The sequence below is a fragment of the Coffea eugenioides genome, chromosome 7, assembly GCF_003713205.1.
Source record: "Coffea eugenioides isolate CCC68of chromosome 7, Ceug_1.0, whole genome shotgun sequence".
Lineage (NCBI taxonomy): Eukaryota > Viridiplantae > Streptophyta > Magnoliopsida > Gentianales > Rubiaceae > Coffea > Coffea eugenioides.
Genome location: NC_040041.1, coordinates 13,623,757 through 13,646,532, shown reverse-complemented (window position 1 = coordinate 13,646,532; position 22,776 = coordinate 13,623,757). Strand labels below are relative to the sequence as shown.

The 22,776-nt window shown below is 34.9% G+C and overlaps 2 protein-coding genes across 2 annotated transcripts; one reads left to right on the top strand and one right to left on the bottom strand.

The window, feature by feature from the left end:
- Nucleotides 1-1,613: 1,613 nt before the first annotated feature.
- Nucleotides 1,614-10,455, top strand: LOC113778865 (2-oxoisovalerate dehydrogenase subunit alpha 2, mitochondrial-like). Its single transcript, XM_027324387.1, has 9 exons — nt 1,614-1,920; nt 3,657-3,791; nt 3,927-4,109; nt 7,349-7,506; nt 7,604-7,703; nt 8,501-8,612; nt 8,691-8,830; nt 8,906-9,091; nt 10,091-10,455. The coding sequence occupies exons 1-9, from the start codon at nt 1,669-1,671 to the stop codon at nt 10,256-10,258; spliced, it is 1,434 nt and encodes a 477-aa protein (XP_027180188.1). The 5' UTR covers nt 1,614-1,668; the 3' UTR covers nt 10,259-10,455.
- Nucleotides 10,456-12,402: 1,947 nt separating this feature from the next.
- Nucleotides 12,403-20,998, bottom strand: LOC113777683 (SAL1 phosphatase-like). Its single transcript, XM_027322845.1, has 8 exons — nt 20,704-20,998; nt 18,836-18,911; nt 17,845-17,918; nt 16,838-17,037; nt 15,086-15,296; nt 14,881-14,979; nt 14,620-14,773; nt 12,403-12,732 (listed from the first exon to the last, which is right to left on the bottom strand). Exons 1-8 carry the CDS (start codon nt 20,938-20,940, stop codon nt 12,569-12,571), a joined length of 1,215 nt encoding a protein of 404 aa, XP_027178646.1. The 5' UTR covers nt 20,941-20,998; the 3' UTR covers nt 12,403-12,568.
- Between the last annotated feature and the right edge of the window lie 1,778 nt (nt 20,999-22,776).

Sequence of the window (22,776 nt, the reverse complement as noted above, 5' to 3'; positions counted from 1 at the left end):
CGCCAAATCCAAGCTGATTACCAAGCTGATTACGCTAGTTCGGTACTTCTGATAGAAGTTCCTGTCGCTTCTCGTTCCTTTTTGCGTTGCGGATACTCAGCTCCTTGGTCACTGGTTTGCAAAAACAGCCTTCGATAAGCTGCTGATGTGCTCTTGGACAAGCTAGGTTCTTGCCTTTTCTAGCTGCGCGCCACCAAACATCCACGGATTAGAAGCATATGAGCTCTTAACTGGAGGTGATTTGTGTCCGAATGCGGTCCTCGGTTGTTGCTGTAGTGAAGAGGAAAGTGAAGAAGGGAATGTTGTAGGTGAGGTGATTGGAGGAACGGGACTTGTTTTAACATTTTGGGCTGCTAAACGGTACCGTATGGATTCAGCGGGACTGTAGCATTTTAAATACAACCTGTTGACCATCGTTTGTATATTGACTACAAAAACTGTTTTTGGTAAAAACAGTGGAACCAAACGCAGCCTATGTATTTAACATAAATTAAATGATTCAAAATAAAATACCCATAAAAAGCCAATACTTTACTCATGTAATGGATGAAAGCCATAAAGAATTAATACTTTATGGGTCATTTTTTTTAACAAAATATTTAATTTATATTAAATAAATAACCTACCGATTTCCTTTTTACAAGAATATTACTGTAACACTCTTTGAATTTTACTAACAAACATTGATATATTTATCATAAGTTAAATGTTTGAAAGTAAAATATTCGTAAAAAGTCGGTATTTTAAATGAGTAATGCTTGTTTGCCTATAAAGAGCGGGTAACTATTTAAAGTACCGGTTCTTTAAGGGTATTTTACTTTCAAACATTTAATTTAATACAAATATTTACGCTCAAATACAGATTTGTATTTACTTTCAAATATTTAATTTTTGTTAAATACAAAACCTACTAATCTCTCTTCCGTAAAAATATTAGTATAACACTTTTTCAATTTTAGTTACAAACATTTATGTATTTAACATAAATTAAATGATTCAAAATAAAATGCACATAAAGAGCGAATACTTTACTCGTGTAATGGATGAAAGACATAAAAAATTAATATTTTATGGGCCATTTATTTTTTTAAAAAAATATTTAATTTATATTAAATAAATAACCTATCGATTTCCTTTTTGCAAGAATATTACTATAACAATTTTTGAATTTTACTTACAAATATTGATATATTTATCATAATTAAATATTTGAAAGTAAAATACTCGTAAAGAGTTGGTACTTTAAATGAGTAATGCATGTTTGCCCATAAATTATACTCCTTAAAATTTATTAATTGTTAATTGATTTATAGTACTTTGTCATTCATTGGATATGTAGCACAAAGGGAAAATCTGGTACAAAATTCTAATTTCACTCCCTAAAATAATATTTTAATCGTTTGGACTAAATTTGCAAAGGATTAGTAACCTCAGGGGAGGTTATTGTAATTTTTCAAATCACAAGGGAGGTCAGTGTAAATGTCAGAAACCTCAGGGGAGGTTTCTGCAATTATCCCTTAAAAGAAAGTACTGCTATCTTTCGTAATCTAGTACTGTTATATATTCGGTGCCAAAAAGGCTACTACATTTTTGTCAGACCATAACAATCTTATCATATTTTCTGCTAAGGCAATACTATCTACCTTGATTCTTTCTTGACTTCCAATTATGGGCTTTTACTTGTCCAAATCAAGAACTGTAATGCATAATCTCAAACCAAAATTGGGTTCTCTTGGTGTTATGTTTCATCAGAGTTCTGGGATTGCTTCTTTCTCTCATCATCAGGAATCTCAATCTGGATTAATCAAAAACCTGGGTGCGGGTTCATGTAATAGACCGACCCTTTTCACCATTTGGCGCTCTGAACATTTCAAAGCTGAAAAACAGTTGGATTGCAAGCAAAACTCTGGTGGACCTCAGGTATTTACTGCAGTTTTGTACACTACTTTTGAGTTAATTACAAATCATTATCTGCGGTATAGTTTAACTTAGCGACATTTGTTTGTTCCTTGGCAATCAGTTGCTAATTACTGTTCTTTGGTTTTGATTGATGTTAAAAATTTACCTAACTCCTGAAAATAGATTGAGCTGTGAGCTCAAATTTGTCAACCTTAGCAGTAACTTCCCCTTTTTATGTCCTTATTTCCGCAAACGGGAATGTACATTGAGTAATGCTTTGACTTTGTTCTACCTTTGTGCTACTTATTAATGCGAAATTTGCTAACACCTTTGAGTATCTGGTTCATTTTTATCCTTTTATAGACTGATAGCACTACTATTCACTTAATCGAATGCGCAAATAGACTTATTGTACTGTGTTTCTATTGATTGAATGGAAATTCTGAAAAATTATTTGCGTATTCTGTGTTGTTTAGCTTCCATATGTTGAATGTCGTCCCAGATGTCATTAGCTTTTTCAATGGGTATGAATTACTTATTTTAATTCTGTTCTTACTTCGATTTGTCAAATACAGAATTCGATGTAAGCCAAGGGGTTGAATACCAAGTAAAAGGGGAACTTAAAAACAATAGGAGCAACATCAAAAGATGCTAGAGACAGTTTCTAATAATCCTACTGTTAAAGTCATATTCAGCTAACAGCAATATGTTTCTAGGTGACAGTTCTGACACGATACAAACAAATCACTATAATCTCCAGACATTTTTATTTCTTGGTAGCATAACTGTCTCCATGAGCCCAAAGGCTGCAGCATTCCTACTAGATCCATATAATCCTGTTCTTTGCTTCTGCCAGAAACAAATATGTGCAGAGCATTCATCTTAGAGTTCTGATATTTTTTTGGCCACTTCAAGCAATGAAATTCCAGATAATTAATTGGGTTGACTGTCTTGGTGATATATTAATTAGATTTTATTCGTCTAGAAATGTTTTGGTTCTTCAAAGTTGGAAGAGGGAAAACAGAAAAGGGTAAAATGTATAGCAGCTTTACTATCAAGTGGTTAAAGATGCTTTATGCCCATTGTTCTGTTCTTTTTTCCTTTTTCTGGGGCCTTGACTACCAAAACCTTCGAAAGAAATTCTTTTGTGCCTGAAATAGTCTTTTTTAAAGAAACAATGGAAAAACTTACCCACCTAACACAAGACTCATACTATATCATGCTACTATGAATTATGCTTGCAGATGCAAAATTGCAGACAGAAACAAAGGAAAAATTGTAATCTTACAAGTTCAGTCCTTTAACACATTACTACAGGTTTAAGTTGTGTTTGATGCTTAATCATTTTTTCCATATAATCTTAATTTTGACCCCTGAGGTAACATTAGACTAATTTAATATAATTTCATGAGCAAGTTTTCGATGAATATTTCTGGTTCATGCTCTTTATTCACATGGGCTTTGAATTAAAAAGGCTTTGAATTAAAAAGAGGACTTCTAGGAATATATCTGCACATGCATATCTGTGTACCATATATAGTTTGAAAATTAGGATCCTTAATAGTTTATTCTGATTGAAGTTTAAAATTCTTTCTGACTGAGAATTAAAAGGGCAATTTAGATTAGCAGTTCGTTTTAGCCAATCATGTTCTTCAAGCTAATATGTGAAACATTCAGCTTTTATTTTTCCCAGGTTTTATGTTTAAATATCTTTTGCTAGACTTGAAAAATCATGTAGATCTGTGTATAATTGTTAGGTTCTGAATTTTCCTGGGGGAAACGTTAAGTTCACCTCGGAATTAGATTTCTTACCAGAAGGTCTTGAGGAGAGAGTTCACTGCTATCGGATCCTTGATGAGAATGGTGAATTAACCTCTAGCAATTTTGTACAGGTATTTAATGGTACATTTATAGAAATCATATGAATGGATGCCTGTGTGGTTGTTAAAGGAATGTATTTATATCAAATGACTTATCCTTTCTGCAATGTCGACAGACGCACTCTTATGGATTCTAAGTGTTTTCAGATATCAGATGAACTTGCCGTTAGGATGTATACTTACATGGCCATGCTTCAGACTATGGATACCATTTTCTATGAGGCTCAAAGACAAGGAAGAATATCCTTCTATGTCACCGCAATAGGAGAAGAGGCAATAAATATAGCATCTGCAGCTGCATTGCAATTGGACGATCCTGTCTTTCCTCAGGTTATTGAGCATAAAGCCATTCTGCAAGCATTTTATGTATTCGTAATGCTTATGCTTGAATTTACTTTGGAAGCTGGTTTGTTCTCAAGTATGTGTTCTCATTCATGTGGAGAATTTTCATATTCACCATGATTTGATTTGTCGCTATTTTCCCAAACAGCAAGGAAGATTGAGCTGAAAACTAATGAAGGCTGCAGAGGATTAGACAGATTTTTCTTTTACCATCCTAAAAGCATGACCTTATGTCGGGATGATTTTGCTCCCTCTGATCTATGCTTTCTTTTGAACCTTTCCTCAAGGAGATTGACAACCTTACTGAATTCCTACTCTTCAAGAAATCCATACTTGCAGATCCCTTGCATCATTTGTGTGCCTAAATTTTAATTTCATGAAGTAAACACTTGCAGTTCCTTTGCTTCATTAGTCTTACAAGTCTTGTAGTACCTTTTGAAGAACTGACTAGAATCTAAATTTATATGGCACTGCAGTTTGTGCTCATGTCTTGTTAAGGATGACATGTTTAGGATATCCTCATATTAGCAAATATCGATACTAGTAATTTGAAGCTGCGTCTGAATTACAAGCTATATTGGAACACTGACATCTTCTGTGAGAAGCATTGGCATAAATCTGAGTAGGTTGTTTATAGCTTGAGGCTTTTAATCTCCCTTCTATTTATATAACAATGTGATTAGAGGGTATGCAGCAAAGCAAAAGGAAAAGACACTTTCACAAGCATTGTTTATTATCCTTGTAGCATCCTTATCCAAAATGCTGTATCAGCACTGTTCATGAAACTCTAACAGTACCATAGGCTAGTGATTTTCAGAATTCTTAGTATTTCCTTTAATTAGTTGATTTAGGATCTTAGTGAAGTTTATTTCACCTATTTGGTTTAGATTCTTGTAAGAAAAGAATGTTTACCTTGGTTCGGACTCTAGTTTGGCGTTTAGAACCTATAAATTTATCTGTTGTCAAATCGTATCATGCATTCTTAATTGATAATTACTCGAATCACCTCTTCTTTTCTTCTGCTTGCTCTGCTACCCTCTGTAACCTCCATTCTCCTATTTTCTCATTTAGTTTATCTTTCTGTCTTCTCTCTCCTTTTGTCCCACTATTCCGTAGTATCACAATGATCTATACATGATGATTTATATTTAGATAACATGATTAAGCTTGAGCTTAGATTCCCTCCCCCAGGAATTTTTTAATTTTATCGCTAATTTTTGTTTTACTTAACGAATTGGGCGTACTGTCTCTAGTTTGCCAGTGAAGTTAGATTTTTAAGTTAAGGGTTATTGATCAAATTCTGTGAAATAAAATTGTAGGACCGTTTTGGAGTTGGGTGTCTTGTTCTGAGTTTGGCCTGTAATTGGAGGTGCGATGGAGTTGCAAAAAAATACCCAAAATTGGGTTTTAATTTTGAGATTATTGTAGATATTTTTCTGCAATGTGACTTTAGATTCATAATCTACTCAGAACTATGAGTTTGGTGGTGGTTTGGATTTGCCAAGTTGTGATTGGATATTGCCAGCAAGAGTCACCGATGGCATTGCATATATGGAAAGACGGTGTATAGAACAAAGCAAAGAAAAGGAGAGGTAAAGAAATAAAAGAAAGGGAAAAGATCAGAATAAACAAAAGGAAAATGAACAGAAAGTGAAAGAGAAGACGTACTGCAATAACATTAAAATTCTCGGTCAGCCATTTAACAACATCCTAGTAAATTAAAACAAAAAATAAAAGAAAAGGAAAAATAAATAAAACAGAGGAAGCTAGATTTATTTGACTGTAAAATAATGAGTACTTTGTATATTACCTTATTTCAACAAAATATTACAGTATTAATAATGATGGGATGTTATATGGCAGTGCAAAAGAGCCGTCAAGATGGAAGTCAATGGATATCTTGAGCCTAAAGGGGAGTTATCTGGAATATTGCAACCCCTAGGGGAACTCCTGGTACTAGCTAGTAGTTCACCACTCAAAGCTTTGATGTCACAGTTACACTCTCTTGATTAGCAATGTGAAGGATGAACATTTGTCATGGGAACGAGCTGTAAATAAGTTGGATCAATAAGTATATACTGATTTTCGTGTTAAAAGTTTTTAAGGATAAATTTGAAGTGAAAATATGTTTAATGTAGATCTGAGTTGCTGAAGTTTGAAGCACTGCAGCCCTAAGTTCTTCTAGTTAGCTTAAATTTAACTACCTTATGGCTGACCTTTTCCAGAAGCTGCATTAGTGTCGACCTGGCTTTCTGATGTACCATTTTGCAATTGAAGAAGTAATGTTTTGGACTAATATAACTTCAAATTATCACATGCTAAATTTTTCCTTAAAGGGAACTTAATTCTTTAAGCTGTGAGGTGTGAAAGTAGTCTTACACGTCCAAAGTAAAAGAGATAATACGGTACAATTTATTCCCATAGCTAAACTTTTCTTTTCTTTTTTCTTTTAATGTGAGTAATAATAACTTGGAAGAGGAAAGAAGCTGAGCTCGTGTAATATTTGCATGGACATGTCACAAGAATTAATAGTAGTTGGCAATTCCTAAAATGAGGTTTTGACTGGAGGGTTAGATGGATAAGGATAAGAGGCCAAGTGTGGAACAGTGAAGGACATAGTGTAACCATACTGCAATGACAGAAAGGTGCAAATATTTTGGTTCTGGAAGAAGCATTCCTGGCATTAGTTGGGGGAATATGATAAAGTTGAATCTTGGGAGTGGCTTAGAACTTGTCACGAACCCAGATATGGAACTTTGTTAGTGCTAATACCTCAAAATTCATTGCCAACAAGTGGAAAGACCTCAATCAGGTTCCACACTACTTATCTTTGAGCACAATCCTTGAGGTGCATTTGTAGGAAAGAAGTAACTTTTATCCTTGTCATTTTCCTCACAATATTTGAAAGGATGGGTCTTTTTTTGCTATACTAGTTAGTGGTTCTTATGTTTGCTACTCTGAAGTTCATTCTTGGTAATTTTAGTATCAGATGGGTTTCCTTCATTTATTTCATTCACTTCTGGATGTAAGGATCTTATTTATAAACTTATTATTTTAACTTACCAGAATTTGCATGATACATTTCAATACCTGTTTTTAATTAGTTAGCGTCTTCCCAATTGACACGTCCACCTGTGATATGATGATTTTATTATATCTTATGATGGTCAATAAAATAAATGCGTCTAAAAGGCAACTGCTATTTGAACTGGTTACATCCTTTGCAGTATAGGGAGTCTGGAGTTCTGTTGTGGAGGGGATTTACTCTGCAAGAATTCGCAAACCAGTGTTTTGGAAACAAGAATGATAATTGTAAAGGAAGGCAGATGCCAGCGCATTATGGCTCTGTCAAGCATAATTATTTCACCGTGGCATCAACAGTTGCGTAAGATATTCGTCTTTCTCATGCCTGTATTTACATGTATATAGAATTATATTGAGTATCGTAATCATAGTTCCTAGTAATTGTGTCTGTATTCCAGTACTCAGGTTCCACATGCTGTTGGTGCTGCTTATTCTCTAAAGATGGATCGCATAAATGCGTGCAGTATAACTTATTTTGGAGATGGAGGCACTAGTACGGTAGTAAAAGCCTTACTGCTTTCAAAGATTATTTTCCTTTCTTTGACATCAATGTCATCATGTCATTATACATTAAATTGATCTATCTCATCATATGATATATTTTGATCTTAGTTCTTTGCATCTTTATTACTAGTGCTCATTGTGTAATATAATTCGAATCTGATTCCCTGCCTTTCGGAAATAATACTCCTTACTGTCTATTCAGTATTTTCCTTGATGTCGATATTATATTCTATGGCTTGTTTTTCTGCACCACTTAGCAGTTATGATGGCAATAGGAGAGTATGGCATCCTTCTATGCTTATGTGTGATTCTATTGTTTATTTAAAGATGGAACATCTCTTCTAAAGTTTATGGTAGTGAATGGAATTTACAAGTAGTTGTACAGGGCATACATTATTACATCCTAATGAGAGCATTCCTGTTTCTTTATTCAGTCTTTGGTAGTTTTAATACAACCATAATACAGAACAGAAGCATCGAATAAAAGCCTCATCCTAATGTATAGTGTTTTTTTGTTTGTTTGTTTGTTCTCATATAAACAGCCATAACCTCAACGCTTCTGGAGCGCCTCATTAAGCTTAGAATTGAACTCAGTATGAGACAGTTTCAGTTATACCTGTAGTATTCTTGGAGGTTTCCATTTCTTCTTTCCAAATCTACCTGGAGTGTGAGACAATTTCACTTTTACCTGGATGTTGGAAATGCAAACATATTGAGCATGTTTGTTTTGTTTTCATGCCTATTGCAATGACTGCTGTTTTATAGCTCTCTGACTCAATCATCAATTTTAGGGAGATTTCCATGCTGCTTTGAACTTTGCAGCAGTTATGGAGGCACCTGTGATCTTTTTCTGCCGGAACAATGGATGGGCCATCAGTACCCCTGTTGAAGATCAGTTTCGGAGTAGGTTTTCTCCTCTTAGTCTAATCATAGGCAATTTACAATTTCTGGATCTAAAAGGCACTTTTGTGAATATACAAGGTGATGGTATTGTTGTTAGAGGGCAAGCATATGGAGTTCATAGCATCCGTGTAGATGGTAATGACGCTCTTGCTATTTATAGTGCCGTTCGTGCTGCGCGCCAAATGGCCATTACTGAGCAGAGACCTGTTCTGATTGAGGTGATTCTGTGATCTGGAGTTGTTTCCCCCTTATCGTGTCCAGAATGGTATATTATCAGCTTTTTATATCAACAGGCGCTGACATACAGAGGAGGCCACCATACCACATCAGATGACTCAACCAGATATCGTTCCGCTGAAGAAATTGAATGGTGGAGAGTTGCACAGTGTCCATTAAGCAGATTTAGGAAATGGCTTGAAAAGGAAGGTTGGTGGGATTCTGATGCTGAAACTGAACTAAGAGCCAGCCTCAGAAAGCAGGTAAAATCCTTAACCCTTTACAATTTTAATATTTTTGTTCCGGAATTGTCACTTTTACTTTTCTTTTAGTTGTTAAGTCCTAATCGAGAAAAATGTGATAGTTATCCTTACACCTTTCTCCTGTTATTATCTAAGTGCACCTGCATCATTCTGTGGTCTTCCAAGATTCTGGTTGATGTATCTACCAATCTATCTTCTTCTTCTCATGTTCCTCTTTGTTCAGCTGATGGGATAGATGGGTGCCTTAGATGGAGAATAAATTGGGGCTTTTACTGACAATATGCCATGGGAAATTTGCTTAGGACTTTTACTGACAATATGCTATGGGAAAGGCTTAGAAGTCTATGCGGCAACACTTGCTGCAGCATGACTGAATTTTGCCTTAAACAATGGAGAGAAGAACCATGCCTTTTTTTTTTTTCTATTTCTGTTTCCTCGTTACATTGTTAAGCACAGCTTGCCCTGCTTGATTAATCTCTTCAACAAGTTTAGTATTAAGTATGGCGGCCCTTTTAGTTTGATGGAGAGAAGAACCTGTCATTAGCAATAATTTCGACGAAATCTTTTGGTTTCTTGTTTTTACCATGTTCAACTCCATACATTCCTCTATGAATAAAGTCACATTGAATGCATAGACATGCTTGGTCTTAAACTTTTTTGTTTGCACAATAATGATATGATTGCTTCTCGCATCATCTTTGACTGATCGCGGACATAATCCTGGGTGTGAAGGATAATAAAGGGTTTTCCTTTTACCTTATGTTCTTTTGGTCTAATGTGACTTAGAATAAAGGATATGTAAAACGGATATGAAGCATTCGTTTTCAAACGATACTACTTCATTTAGCTGCAATTGTGTTGGCGACAAAATAATCCTAAGAACCCGAGGGTCTTAGCTAAATTTTTCCTCTTCATCTTGTGTTTTCAAGATGGTTTCAGCATCCATGTTTAAGCCTTTTTCATGGCTCCTAGATTTTAATCAGTTGTACATTATTTCAGGTACTGCATGCAATTCAAGTTGCAGAACAGGTTGAAAAGCCTCCTGTTGCAGATATTTTTACAGATGTATATGATGCTCCCCCGTCCAATCTCCATGAGCAAGAGACAACACTCCTAGAGACGATCGAAAAACACCCTAAGGAATATCCTCCAAACTTTTCATGTTAGGTCAACTTTAGTGATTCATTCAACAGGGCACTAATCTTTCAATTTCAAATTCATCTCATGATGATTTCAAACTGCTTTTGGCAAGTAAATCTTCTTGTTTGTTATGATAGGTTCTTGGTTATGTGTTAGTCACTGTGATTTACTTGACCAATTCATCTTAACTACTGTATCAATCATCCCCCATGCTTTTCAAGTTTCGTCAACATGATAAAACCAACCAACAAATCCAAATTGAATATGATTTCTGGTACTTTTCCCTGTCAGATTGAATGAACATGCTATATATGGTTCCAATGAGCAATATTTGAATTTCGGGCGAGGCTTGAGGCTTGCTAGAGGTGGCAAAATGGGCGGGATGGGCGGGATTTGCTTGCGTTTGAGATGGAACCGAGTCATATGGGTTTGGGCCCAACGTTACCCATATGTGTTTTGGGACTAACTTGGGCGGGATCATTTTGGGATGGGTTTAGATTGATCCCGCCCAATACCCAAATCCATTTTCTACATATTTTTTTTTCCTTTAATTCATTTTTTATTTTTATATAATTTTAATATTTTTGATTTATTAAATTTCTTTTAGTTTTATTAAATAAACATGCAAGTGCTTTATACTCAAGATTCCCACCAAAAATTGGATTAACAAATAAAGGAAAAGATAGATATACAGCCATATTCCAACATATATCAAGATGGCCAAGGTCCTTAGGATGTTGAATATTTATCCTTATCATTGTCCAAGGATGACAGGTCTAAACTAACTGAAATGCTGGAAATTCTTGTGGATAATGACTAGGAAGACTACTAGATTATATTCGCTGGTATGACTATAAAAATTGTTAAAGATAATTTTTGAATCTAAGATTCCGTTTGGATTGACTTTTTTTTTCAAAAAATAAGTTTTTCAAATACAATGTTACAGTAATATACAATAACTCAAGAAACATCCCATCCATATTAATATATCAAATATTTCAAAAAAATTTTATAGTAAAAATTTTTCATATACACTGCTACAATAAAATATTTCAAAAACACCTACCAAAAACAGCTAATCCAAACGGAGCCCTTGCCATTTGAGTCCAATGGGTACCCAAGTATTTCCCATCCTTTCCCATTCATTAATGGGTATAGTTGGGATGTGTCCCAACTTAAACCCAATACCAATTATAATACCCATCCCGCCCAAAGTTCCTTTGGGCATGGGTAGCCCATTGGGACTTGGGACAAATTGCCAGCTCTAAGGCTTGCTCTATCCCAACTCTCTTCTCTCATTAGGACTGCAAATAAATCGAGTCGCTCTTATCAAAGCTTGACTCGAGTTCAATTAATACAGAGCTCGAACTGGTCAAATCGAACTCGAGCTCGAGTTTTAGTTCAAAATTATTAAACTCGTTCGCTTGCGAGTTCAAGTGTATGTATATATATATATATATATTTTTTAATAATAAAATTATATATATATTTCTAATATTTTATTATTTTATATATTTTTTAAAATATATAGCCTAAAATTCGACTCGATTCTAATTGTTTGCAGCCCTTATCCCTCACCACCCCCACCCCCCCTCCCCCCGGCCTCATCTCAAACTCCCCTCTGGTACTGGTAAAGTCCTACTAGCTAGATAAATATGGAATGCACAAAAAAGTAGACAAAGGAAGGATTGGGATCGAAATCTCTGAGTCACTCCAATAGTTAAGGTAGAAATTGTTTTACATATAAAAAGAGAGTAGGTAGTAGTAAATGAAAAGGGTCGGTGAGTAAAGATTTCTTCTTACCACTTATGGTATACCAAGATGGGGTATTTACAAATGCAATGAGGTGACAGATGCCTGAATTATTTGGATTTGCCATTAATGAACGGCTCCAATTCTGCTATCTTCAAAATTCTCATGCCATTTTTTTCAAAGCAGGGTGGCTATATATAGTCATCGTGGTTCAGTGGTAAGAAAGACAACAAATCTGGAGATTAGGATGGCACCAAACTCTCATTGACTTGTGAGTTCGACTGTTGGCAAGGCCTAATGCTGCTAAGGGAGATGTAACTTAGCAGCTTTCCTTTTGACTTTACCATTGCAAGAAAAATCTCACCAAATAATAATCTACATCTTGTAAGACATCTTATGCTACATGCACAGCCAGGAAATAGTGAATACTGTAAAGTTTAAAAAACAGTTCCTTGTAATGTCTTGTGGGCATGAGAAGATAAAGATGCACCAGTTTCAACTTATAACAGCCTCTAAGTTGGTGATTCATGATACATTCAGTTACAAGGAAGATTTTATGGAAGATAAATGCATAAAAAAAAAAAATCACAAGGAAGAAGCTTTCTCCTTTAGAGATTCTTGGACAGCATTCAACAAAGTTGGCATTAACTTCTGATTTGTAACAATTATTCCAGTGTCTAGATCTAGATATCTTCCCCTAGAAAAGTCCAGAGGCTTTCCTGCAGCATCTGTGACAACACCTCCAGCTTCTGCAAAGCATATTTGACAAAAATGGTCAGTGATGCAATAAAGCTCAAATTTTTTTCAATCATTTGTTCCCAAATTACAATTACTAGATTTCTCAAGCATGAGAAATACAATGCAATAGGGTGATCTACCAAGTGAACCATGCAAGCGTAATGATTGCCTGATGTACAGCCTCATATAGAACAGTGATGTTATCCACAAAACCAGCAAGAGGATAATACAAAAGAACTCTAAGCACATCCTCAAGAAGGTCAACAATGTAAGCTACTTGGAATATTTCCAGCTGGTTTTACATATGTTTATGTTTGGATTTCACACCTTAATCATTCAAGGTCCTTATAGGATGTACTCATGCTATCAGTATGCATTGATGTGCAATCAGATTATCTGTTAAAATCAAACTATTTCTATGTTTTCACTAGAACAACTTTGTAGTGTAGATATCCAACAGGTTAATTCAGCTAATGGACTTGATCAAAAAGTAAAGGAATCTACAAATGATCAATTCAAAAGTTCAATACTGTTTCTGACCGATCAATTTTTAATTTATTTTTACATGGTAGGAGAGAGGACAATACCAGTAGTCTATATTTTCTTGATTTTCTTTTTGATGGTGCTTATCATTGCATAAGAATATACCTACTTGCCTATTTTGAGACACCCTCTTGGTAATCTTATTGAGATTATTACCTTCTTAAGGGGAAAAAACATAGTTTACACATCAACCACGAAGTCACTTTAATTGGGAAGGAGGGAAAAAATTATTTTTTATTCTATTCCCACCTTTCCAGGTGGATGATCAGATCCCTAAGATGTAGCATGATGACTCCTTCCAAGACAAACAAAAACTAAGCCTGGGATTACGACAGACTACAATCTGAAATAATGCATAGGTGAAACATATGCATAGATGAAACATGGGCAAAGATCTGACAAAAAATAGGACTTAATTGAAATGCCTCAGCGCTGTGAGGTGAAGCAACTATGAAAGGTGCATGCTTTGTATACTAAGATTCAAGGTGCATGGGGTTTGAGGCATATGACTCTTAAATTTCCAAGTTGATTTTATTACTATTTATCTTCTTGATAACAATTGGCTTACCTTAAAGTAGTTAAATGCAAAATTTTCTAGATCAACTAAAATTGAATTCTCTCTCAAATGTAAAATCTTCTCTCTTCTCTCTCCATCTCTCCCATATTTTCCTCATTCTTATCCACCCTAGACATGTCAAGTATCCCATTCGCTCCCATTTCATTCTTTTTATGCAAATGACAAAAAATTGCTAGCTTATGCAGATATTTCAAGAGCTGTGACTCTAGGAAATTGGATCACGAATGGTCTAGACATTGACATCTTTTGTAACAAGTGCCTTTGATAACTGTCATCCGGTTTCTTCTTCTCAATAAATTTATCTTTGGTTCATGGTATGTCCTTGCTTCAACTAATTGTCTTCATTTCCAATATCTAAAAGCATATTCATTGGATTCAAATTAAAGTTTGAAATTTGCAAAAGGATAGTGTTCACAGGGGACAATATTCAATCAAATTTCTTTTTTGCAAGACAAGTGCTAAAATTGTAGAATGAGCATAGCAGGGCTGCAATGAGGTGAAATTGAATTAAGCCATCAAAAAAGAATCTAAACAAAAGAAACAAAACACTTACAGAATCTTTATAGGTAAATCCATATTATATGCTTTGCAGAACTGTTTTCACAAAATCCCAATGTTCTTCAACATCAATGATTATTTTGAACTAAAAGACAACTCACTTTATGTCATACAAGTTTCCGTAGGTGGTGGTAGTGAATAATGACATTGAATCATGATATAATGCTCCACCCTAGTTGATAGTAAATAAATGAAAAATAAAATAAAACAGATTCCAGACCTGTAACAACTACACTTCCAGCGGCATGGTCCCAGATCTTTTCACGGTATCCCCTGTGGGGGAAACGCATATAAATTGCCCCATCTCCTCTGGACAAAGCTCCATACTTTGCCTGGCTATCTATTCGCACTGGTGGGGCTTTAACACCCAATTTCTGTATATAACAGTGATTAAAAGTTTTACTACATCAAAATAGATGTCAAAGAAACAGATGGTATAAAAACAGATAGTGGTAGGAGAATAAAGAAAGTCATTTTGTACCTTTGCTATCAAGCTTGTTAAGTCATGCATTGAATGAGCTGCTTCATAAGATTCAAAGAATGATGCTTCTTCAGGATTTTCAGTAGAACTGACATTCACCTGAAAGAAAAAACAAATCTGAATCAAATTTGATATAAACATGAAGAAAGCAAAGTCAAGAACAATCACACAGTGTTTCTCTATATTTGTGTGAAAAGGAGTATACCTTTCTAGGTTCTGAGCCATCAAGAGACTGCATGTAGGTTCCTGTACCAACTTGGGCAAAGAAAAGACAACCAGCTTTGCCTTGGATGGTGTGCTGATCATGGCAGGCAAGAGATTGTAAAGGAAGATTTGGACAAGCTAGAACACCCAATACAACTTTCCCTTCATCTAGCAATCCTAATGCAATAGCATACTGGTCTCCCCTTAGGAACCTTCAGCAAGGAAAGGCAGACATTAGAAGTATCTAGAGAAAGGAACCCACATGCAGTTCTTAGGATTCATGTAACACTAGAATAATTAGAATTGACGTGATGGTGTTAATCCCAGTTTCTTTAGTCATTGAACTTTACCTCTCAACAGAAAAATAAGAACAGTAGAGGGTGTACGCTTAATGAGTCTTAAAGCATATAGTCAGGCACATAATTATTTTGGAAAATTTCTCAAGTAACATAAACATAACTGTGCACATATGCCAGAGGGTGGGTGGGGTGGCGTTGGGGGAGGGGGGGGAAGAGAGAGAGAGAGAGAGAGAGAATCTGTAAGCAAGCATCTAAATTGAGTTGCAATAGAACTTCACTAGTCTTCTGTTTGTTTCAGAGGTTATCAGCAATAATCCATTGACCCCTCCAGGTTTATCAATTATCATCCCATGGGATTTGTTAGCTCTGAAAATAACAGGAGATATGGTAGTAGCTTCTCATACTGTATTCCCAATCTATTCTACACTCAAAACCAACCATGAGAAGCCTCTGAATCCTATTCTGGACATAACACCAGCTGATCTAAGTATTTCTAACAACCCATCAACATGACATCAGAAAAAATGAGTTCCTTGACTATCAAACAAAAGCATATTTGCATTTCTAAAAGGCATATAATGAAAATTTGCTGAAAAAAAAAAGGTTTCCAGATGACTTTTAAGGCCAGGTATCATTGTCTTAGAAATCAGATAGAAAACCTTTCATGCAATCATCAAGCACATTTCTGACATTTCAACGTGTCAGGATTTGTGCCACTCAACACTTCTTCAGACATCAGAATAGGTATGACAGCATAATGATGGACCAAAATTACCTCAATCAGACAACTTTCTTTTATAAAAGCTAAACCCCCTTGTATAAAAGAGTTACCAGATTATCGTAATCAACAAAATTAGCAGATAATACACTAGGGCCCGGAACACAAGTAACGTACAGCCCTACAAAGCATTTATTTGCATCTTGTTGCAAGAGATTACGGGATGACAAGATTTGTTATCTGGTTAGCTGGTAGCACTATATCAAAGGTTGCTAGTGCAGACTTTTCGAGAAGTAGGTGAGTTTAACATAAGCGGATCATATTATTTGGTGCCATTAAGTTGCCTAAGATATGCCACTCAATCAGATTAGAATAGGCATCCAAACACATAAAACTCACTCTCTGCGAATGAGCATGAGAAATACATGTTATGAATTGACAAACATATAAAGCCTCCAAACAGGACCATTCAACCAATTATAAAATAAAACAAACTCCTATCGTTGTGGACAAAGGATGTGCAAACAATTAGACAATTAAATAATCTCATACTCATGTAGGGCCACCTTCAAAGAACTTGAGTAAAAAGTCAAGTCTCTAATCTTATTGCATGCATTTTAACTAAATAAATGCATACACACAGCACATAAGATATACAAAGACACGAATAAACCCCCATGCAATTACAAGCATGCCATATTTTGATATTTAACTTTCCATTCAACTGAAAGCTCACCCCTTAGTACCGTCTATAGGATCCAAAACCCAGTGTTGACCAAGAGAACCTCCTTCAGATTTTCCTGAGTCTATGGCAGCAAGTACATCTTGATCAGATAAAGGAGATGCTGTTCCCCCATTAGCAAGAGTTTCATTGACAAGTTTTGTTATTCGTTGCAGTGTTTCTTGGCCATCTTCTTTACGAAGATCTCCTGAATCCTAGAGATACAAGAACAACAACAATTATATTAAAAAATAGAAAAGGAAAAGATTTCCACATGAATGCTGGACTCCACGAGCTTGAAAAGCCTGTAAATATAAAAGTTTGACAGAAAGAAACATGTAATCAAAGATCATATTGTTGTGAGTAGGATGACTTTGAGCTAGAGCATTTATAGACATAGCAATGGTAATGAGCTATGAATTGAATTCTTTCACTAATCATCTTGACCACCAAAGTTTGAAGTCCATAGCCTGAATAATGAGAGATGACAAAGCCATATATGAGTCAGTGGATTATCACATTCTCCTGGTATCTAACTGCTGGTGGTGGTCATAGAAACAAAGCAAGAGGTGATGGTTCTTGTGGCAGGTTTGAAGATGTTAAGTGCCAACTGGCTAGCCAGGTTGTAACAATTTGCAGTGAAAACATTGAGCCAGAGCAGTAATTTTCCAACTGACAACGAGTTGTTGATTCTGGACTAAGTATTGGGCACGGTAACAGTCAGTGGTGGTTACCTAGCTGGCTATGGATGGTAGGTCATTGGAGGAAACTTCTGGTAATTGAACCTGGCTAATATGGTTAGCTGATGGTTTTAACATGTTCAAAAGTTAAAGGAATGAAGTCTTCACAACCCGAGATGATAAACAGCATGGGGAAACTTCTTCATTCCAAACGCCCTTAAGCAGGGTCAATTCACAAATCTATTTCCGCTGAACCACTGAAGGTCCAGAACTGTATGATTACTTCAGATTCCATATGTTCACAAATTTCTTTGCAAAAACCAAGTATAAGTTGAAAACTACCTCCTCAGCTACTAATGAGAATGGACTCGAAGACAGCTCTTTCTGCAAAACAAAGCTTACCACAGCCTGTGAGCCTGACAATACAAAAGAAACAGCGGAAGGAAATCTTAATCCTTTTACACAAATGCAAATCCTAAAAACTTTCGATACTGGCAATGTGACATGAGAATGCAGCAACGCTTTGCCTCAGCAGTTGAGGGGAACAGAAACACTATAGGGAACTGCTGAAGGCAAGTCTGTGCAAGGGCATGTGCCAAAGCTCGCTAGGCAGTATTTATGATGAAAAACCAAGCAAAATGACGCAGGAATAACAAAATGAATGGTGCTAGAAATTTTAAGAATAGATTACACGTCAGCCAAACTTGGAAAGGTTATAAAAGAGACACAGAAAATTCGACCAAACTTGAGAAAATATTCTAAACGATTTTCTTCCAAAATCAGTTCAAAGGTCACCATCCTTTTGAGCTTGTCCTCCGATACAAGGAATCACAGGTCAAGTAATATGCTCAAAGAAGTTAGTGAGTCACACCTAGACCTAGTAAATTTAAGTTTCTCCTCAAAAGGAACAAAGAAATGAGAAAAGGACACATGTTAAGTTATCCCCAAAATCTGCAGCAAGCTAGCAAGTAATGACCAGTCAACAAGGACACAAGAAAGCTGCCATAAAACCATTGGCCAGACTGATATTCTTCAACTTCCAATAACCAAAAGAAAAGGACAAATATTTAAGCACAGAGTTGGTCATGGGAATTCTTAAACTAATTCATTTTTTGCTTAATAAGTATCCAATAGATGAATCCACAGGTAACAGAGCAATCACAAATGTTTGTCAATGAACTGTGGATGGAGTAACAATGATTAGTGTCTTCTTAGTAAGTTCACACCAAAAATAGAAAAAATAAAAAATAAAAAACAGAAATGTTTGGATTAATTGCAGTCTCATAAAAGAATACAACTCCAAGGACTTAATATTAAAGTAAATATTACGTACCATAATCAGCTACTGTTACAGGACTTTTATCAGATTTTGCATGGACATCCGACTGCAATAATGCTTTCTGCACTTTCTGCACACAGGAGTTCCAAGTGCTACACAGGTCTCAGACAAAACTTAGCAGAGAAGTGTACAAACACATAAAACTTTGACTGATGAAGATGCGTATAACACTTATTCGTGGTAACTGAAAATTTGATAATGCAAAACTCAGGGATTTTTGCTCATGTAAGTTTCTGATGTTGCCGTATTGAAAACAGAAGAGGAAATCAAACTCATAGCCTACTTTCATATGTCTTACAATGGAATGAGTTACTTTTAGACAGTGAAAAGAACTATTTTCCTGGTGCAAGTCAGTCTAAGAAATTAGAAAGGAGAAGTAGAGTTCTCCAACATACCAGAAATTAATTTGCAGAAAATGCAATACAGAATATATTAAATGAGCTATCTGTGCTATTTCATCCCTAAAAATTGATAGGCTATTACAAAATTGCAGCTCTATGGAGAATGTATCTACATAACCAATGGTCTACACACAGATAGCTAGAAGCAATAAAAAGATAAAACTTTGCAGTGTTTTTAAAAGGCTATGTTTTTCCCTATGCCAGTGGAAGTGTTACTACAATAAGTATTCTGCCAGAAGTACTTAAAAATGTTTAAGAAGAACAAGGACATTCACCCTCATTTCCTGGGTTTCAGCTCAGTGAAGCTCTAGCAAAAACTTGCTCCTAGAATACCCATATCACTAAGCTTGGATAAAGAGTGAAAATGTCCAATACAAAAGTTCACGCACCATGCTCAAGTATAGTTTTATTGTTAATGCAGGGTGCATATAAGTCATTATATCCTTTAGAATCTTACTTTTAGAGACTTAAAGCATCTAATGAAACATAATTATTTAAATCTCAGAACAAAATTGTCAAGAGCGAAGATTACGTTAAATAAGCTCTCATGAAAAGGCTCATTCCATTAAATAGAGATGAGCAGAGAAGTTATGTTAATTAAACACAAGCTCATAATAGATGGAGTCAAGCTGAACATGACTTCTATCAATAGCTTGACTAAACCATAGTCTTTCAAACGACTGAGTACCAAATGACTTACTATTTCTCAACTCGAGTTGTAAAATCCTGTCTGAATTGTAAAAGGTAACAATCAACTGCTTTATGGAGTTTTATCCTAAGGTGCAATATCCAAATGCTGAAGATGATAAAGAACAAGGCTGTCAACAGGAGAGAAATACTGCTACAGCTGTTTCAGGACCAGCTTCAGTCTAGTGGCAACTAGTTTGCCTTTCAAATTTTTGCTGTTAAAGGCACTTTAATTCTCTACTGACAATACTAGATTACCAAACTCTCCATCATTTCCCTCACAAACCAAAAAAATCTTCTTCTAAATCAACAGGCTCATTTTTTACAGCACATCCTACTAACATTAGATGATAAGATTCTCAAAGTTTTTTCCTATATCACTCCAAAACAGAGATTTAGCAACTGAGACGCAGAAGTCAACGTTGAAATGTAATAATCCTCAAACCTCAAAACAAACTTAGTAATAATTGCAAAGCCGTGGTGTCAAAATGCAGCATCCACATTAAGCCATTGAAGCCAATGCTAAGACAATCCCTAACACGGTAAAACATTCCGCCTCAATACACTCGACCAGAAAAAGGGTTTCAGGTGAAGTAATTAAAACCAACACTCATATCAAATTAGCCAAATTGGTTATGCTAAAGAAGCAATTTTGGCATCTGGGTTCTGCTTAAATTCTCAATTCAAACACAAAAAAATGAGCAAATTCAGATAAATTCATGTAAGATTAAGCAAGAATTTCAACTAAAGTAAGAGGGCTTTACGAAATAATACTTGGCAGAGGCGAGCAGCAAGAGAACAAGCTTTCTTGGCAGCAGCAAGTTCTTTATCATAAGACATTGTTGCAGCAGCTCTAGATGAAAATCTTGGCCTTTTTAGGGAAAGGGAGAAAATGGGTTTTAATTTGGGTGTTGAGGAATAGTAGCAGTTATGGTCGAAATGCAGAACTCTAGTCAATGGGTTTATAGTCCCTTTCCCTGATAATGCTGCTGATGATAGTGCAATGGCCATGGCTCTTCCAAACAACAAATTTGTTAAGAAAATGTAGCCAGGTACACCACGCAAGAATCCGATGAAATTAACGGTAGTTTTTTTTCCCTTTTTTCCCCTCCTCTTTTGTTCAACTAAAACTGTAAAAAAGAAATTATACAAAAGAGGTGTAATTTTACAAGTTACAGACGTATTTGCAAAAAAAAAAGTCGTAATTTCTAGAATCTCAATTTTAGCCATTACACCAAAATCCGGTGGGTTTGTTGAGGTTTGTTGTAGATTTTGTAAATGTTTATTATAAAAGGTAATTATAGAGAAGAATAATAATCAACTAGAGCTACTGTTGGGTAAATTTTATATTTTAATTTAATTTTTTTGCTTATTAAAAAAGTCTAGGATCTAAATATGAAGGCGGTTCAAAATGTTAAAAAAATTGATTATCGAAAATCAGAATTTAAAAATTAGAAAACATAATTAACAGAGAACAAAATCTATATATTTAAAGATTAATTTTTTATGCACTTTTGGATAGAGTAGTGTTATTTGAAATATTATTTGGAATAACTACTGTAGCACTTTTTGTGATGTGATGTATGTGAGATATAAAAAAGTAGTTGAGAATATAAAAAAGTGAGTTGAAAAATGTGTTCATGATGCAAACCAAATATTATTTGAAATAATATTGGTATCCAAACAAACCAAATGTATAATACTATCAAGTTAGATGCGTGATAACCAATTTCACGCATCCAATTAGTCTACAGAAATTTAATCCTATGGCATGCATCTAAACTAGTTAGGGTACTAAAAAATATAGAATTAACTTATTATTATACACTATTATACACTATTAATGTAAGAATTAACTTGTTATACACTATTAATGTAAGAATTTTAGTACCCTAACTAGTTTAGATGTATGCCAAATAATAAAATTATAAATTTAAAAGTCACTTTATGCACACATAGCATGCTGCTAAATTTACTATTAGTGGCAAAAACTCTCTAACGGTAACGGTGTAAAGAAATTTTATCCTTAAATAACTATTATGCAAAAACTATTATGCACGGTTAGCACACTAACGGTGTAAAGAAATTTTATCCTTAAATAAAACATTCCATAGTAATACAAATTTAAAAGTCACTTTTTGCACACATAACATGCATCTAACCTATTATCGGTGTCAAAATCTCTCTAAGTTAATGGTGTAAAGAAATTTTATCCTTAAATAAAACATTATATAACTTATCTCAAGTTTTCATCTAAATTTGGTAAAAAAAAAAAACTAAAATCTCATTTGTATAAGCGTTTGTAAATTGAAAATCTTTGTACAAGTGTAAGGTTTATTATAAGGAAAATAAAAATGCTGGTTCAATTACAGCGCAATACATCTTCTGCCCCACATTTTGTCTAGGAATGGCCATGGGTTGAGGGTACGGGGGACCCCTCCCTTTTTCCCTGCCGTGCTGTCCACTAGTCCCCCCGTCCCACAACCACCCCACCCTATCTCGCGGGAACTAATAAAAATTTGTCCAATAATTATATTATAGCTAAATTTTAGTTAAGAATTAAGTACTTAAATACTAACTCATCACCAAGTCATTATTTACTTAAATTTCACAATTGAAACTCATAAAAATAATTGAAAAGTTATTTGAATACAATTCAACATGAATGGACAAATATAACTACAACAGTCAAGTTTTCACTTTTGAGATAAATAAAGTCACCCGCCCATTATTGTGTTCTTTTTTTTAGATAAAAAAGTGTTATTGTGTTAAGTGTAATTAAGAATTTAGTATAAATGTATTAGTAAATTTAGCATAACTAATTAATAATTTCTATTAGTAGACATG

Excerpts from the sequence above, each read along its gene's own strand:
- LOC113778865 (XM_027324387.1), top strand. The coding sequence starts at position 1,669 with ATGGGCTTTTACTTGTCCAAATCAAGAACTGTAATGCATAATCTCAAA. Across the intron at positions 1,921-3,656 it reads AAAACTCTGGTGGACCTCAG|GTTCTGAATTTTCCTGGGGG; the intron begins GTATTTACTGCA and ends TATAATTGTTAG. Across the intron at positions 3,792-3,926 it reads CCTCTAGCAATTTTGTACAG|ATATCAGATGAACTTGCCGT; the intron begins GTATTTAATGGT and ends AAGTGTTTTCAG.
- LOC113777683 (XM_027322845.1), bottom strand. The coding sequence starts at position 20,940 with ATGGCCATTGCACTATCATCAGCAGCATTATCAGGGAAAGGGACTATA. Across the intron at positions 17,038-17,844 it reads TCTCATTAGTAGCTGAGGAG|GATTCAGGAGATCTTCGTAA; the intron begins GTAGTTTTCAAC and ends TTGTATCTCTAG. Across the intron at positions 14,774-14,880 it reads TAACAAGCTTGATAGCAAAG|AAATTGGGTGTTAAAGCCCC; the intron begins GTACAAAATGAC and ends TGTTATATACAG.